The 3,281-nt window shown below is 40.9% G+C and overlaps 1 protein-coding gene across 1 annotated transcript; it reads right to left on the reverse strand.

Annotated features, from left to right (window-relative positions):
• Window positions 1–1,910: 1,910 nt before the first annotated feature.
• Window positions 1,911–3,281, reverse strand: rxfp3.3b (relaxin family peptide receptor 3.3b; the record flags this gene model as incomplete). The annotated part of the gene is given in 1 exon segment (XM_035665354.1): window positions 1,911–3,281. A coding segment is annotated over 1 exon segment (796 nt), but the record flags the coding sequence as incomplete, so codon positions are not given.

Below are 3,281 nucleotides of genomic sequence, written 5' to 3' on the forward strand. Positions count from 1 at the left end.
TATTTAAGATCTTTCAAACTCTGCCCGACTCACAGTTTCCAATTAAAATACAATTTGCATCGATAGATCAAAGGAAGGCTGGAACGGTCCAATGTCTTAATATTGTTTCACTTTCACTGTCGATATAAAGCTGATTGCTGATTTAATGGATGCCTTCATTTCTGCAAAGGATATAAACACTGAAAGGTGAAACAAGGTCTGTATGAGGTCTGATGATAAACATTAAATATTATCCTTACTTTTATTAAGACTCATTATATGAACACTGTACCTGATGTTTTTACATTAATATCAAGATTATGAGTCCAACTCACATCCATAGAATCCCCATTTTACTGTAGGTGATTTAATTGAGTTCATAATATCTTTAAAGTTTTCCAACATGAAGGTCTGAATATGTTATTCACAGCATTTGCCTGAAATAATAAATACTGTCTGTTTAAAAAGTAGTTTAAATATATAAATGTGTGTATTTGTATAATAAAACCTCCACATATAAATACTGAGGATATTAATGTCCTCAATAGTCGTCGCTGCACTAAAATAACAACAATTTAATATTAGCAAGTCTTTCTGATCATTAAAAATCTGATTTTTAGCTTTCAGATGTAACTAGCTAGCCGACAGTTGATGTGGTTTAGTTAGCTAGTTATGATGTGACTTTATATATATGTGTCTCTTTGAACTATCTTCAATATCACAACTTTTTAGAAAAGCTGCAGTGAAATCAGACATTTTAGGGTAAAATAATCCCCCAAAAAGCCATTGAAATCCTGGAGGGACTTAATAATAAAAGTAAAAACTGACAAACATTTGCGGTTAATAAATTTATTGTTTTAATCGGTTCATGTTTCCTGTTTCTGCTTGAAAAGTGAATTTATTTCATTGTTAACTTCAGAGATTAACACGTATAATTTAATGATCTGTTCCACATTTTAGACTCATTGTTCGGCTTTAAATTCAATAAAAACAGACGTTATATTGATAACACGTATTTCTGCCCCCCTGTGGTCACTCTGTGCAATCAGCCGGCTGCTGTCAACCAATCAGGGTCCAGGGCTATAAATATTTATATTAATGTAAAGAATCAACCTTTAATTAAGTTACAATAATTGGAAAACATCATGAAACGCTTTTAGTAGTGAAATTCTGCAACTTTCCATAAATTTGACAAATCGTTGAAGTTTCACCAAACTATTAGAGAGATTATTCTTACTGGAAACAGTCTTTCATTTTTAATGAATTATTTTAAAAAATCTGAATTATTTCCACGACTTTTGCTTCTTTGGTGCAAAAAAAAGCCTAAAAACATCGTAATTTAAAAAAAAAAAAAACTGTGAAAAAAAAAAACTGGTGTGAAATGACACATTTTAGGGTAAAACAATCCCAATAAAAAAGCCTGTGAAATCCCGAAGAGACTAAATAATATAACAAAAACTAAATATTTTAAAGTATTCGTTTGGTCCATAAATAAAAAAAGTAAAAAAAAACAAAGTCGAGACCTTCAAATTAAAAGAAAAGCAGCACATTTAATCAGTTCATGTTTCCTATTTTTTGCTTGAAAAGTGACTTCATTTGTTATTAAATTACATACATTTTATTAAGTAGCTTTAAATTCACTGAAAAAAGACATTTATTTGGAAATAAAACAATAAGATAATCCTAACACCTGCAGTGCTTTACTAATGTGCCACAATACAACACAGGTGAGTTCCAATATCTTCACTTTGAATATTTATATATTTAAATATATTGTGATTAAATTCTTGTGGATGTTCCTGTAGATCCGCCCCTGAATACTTTACAGTCAGACTCTTAAACCTTTAAAATGTCAAATTAAACCGATTTTACCTTTCTGAGAATAAACTCTAGTTGCTCCACAGGCAAACAATCAGCTGCACAACCCACACTGAACACAAACCAAATCATTTTATTCTCCATACATCGTTCTTAAGGTTGCATTGGCAGGTTTTCCTTTCTTATTTTTTTTACATTCACTTACTCAAAGCGTGGACATTTTACACATCAGCCACAACAAACGTCAATAATACTCCACAGAATGAAGTCCCTGCGCACGGACAGCTCTTCAGAGCGGGAAGCAGCACTGGATGAGACACTGAGCTCGAACTCCATTTATAGTAAAGAGAGAAAACAACACGATGAGCAGCGCAGGGTGACAGATCCCAGTCGGACTGAAGCAGGAACGCACCGGATGGTTTTACGCACCGGTGCGTAATTTACGCGCGATTGTTATTTTTCTCCTTTTATGTTTCACATCTTTAAACTGTGATAAAATGTATAAAATCCATTTGATGCAGAGTCAAAAACATTTAATAATGCCACACACAGCTGAGACCCGGTTCTGTGTGGTTCTTTCACCAGGCGGTGGGTTCTGGCACAGAAGCTCAAACAACCTCCAGCAGCGCCTGAAGTCTAAAGAAGTTCATGGTGAGGCGGACTGAGAGGAACCAGGTCCCGGATCAGTCTACTTCTGCAGCGCGTCCGTTTCGCACTGGTCCGTCAGAACCGACAGTCTGCAGTTCTCCGTCTCCACGTTGTTGAGCGGGATCACGATGTGCGAGTCGTCCGGTTCCGCTCTCACGGTCCCGGAGAACGGCCGCAGGGGGCACGAGTTCGTCCCTGTGGGCGAGGAAATCCTCCAGAACAGATCCTTCATCTTCTTCCTGAACTCGCGGCGCATGAGGCAGTACAGCACCGGGTTCAGGCAGCTGTTGGTGTGCGCCAGGCACACGGTCACCGGGTGGACGTACGTGTGCACCATGTAGTACGTCTTGTCCCAGTTCACCACGTTGAACTTGACCAGGACGCCCCAGAAGGTGATGGCGTGGTTGGGCATCCAGCAGATGAAGAAGGAGAGGACGACGATGGTGACGGAGCGGGTGACCCGGGACCGGCGCTTCACCTGGTTGTTGTTCATGCTGCGCAGGCGGACGAAGCGCAGCAGCAGCAGGTAGCACACGGTGACGATCAGCATCGGGAACACGAAGGCCACCAGGATCTTCTGGAGGTGGTACAGCGCCAGCCAGGACTGTCCGTCCGGGAAGCCCAGCAGGCACAGCCGCTCCCCGGCCACGCTCTTCACCGTGGAGAAGATCGCGGTGGGCAGAGAGGCCACCGTGGCGGACACCCAGAGCCCCGCGATCACCCAGCGCACCGGACACACCCGCCGCCGGGTCCGGTCCTTCAGCGCGGACGCCACCGACCAATACCGGGTGATGCTCATGGCGGTGAGGAAGAACACGCTGGCGTACATGTTCATC

Source organism: Morone saxatilis, unplaced genomic scaffold (assembly GCF_004916995.1).
Source record: "Morone saxatilis isolate NCDOM2014 unplaced genomic scaffold, NCSU_SB_2.0 Contig2, whole genome shotgun sequence".
NCBI lineage: Eukaryota > Metazoa > Chordata > Actinopteri > Moronidae > Morone > Morone saxatilis.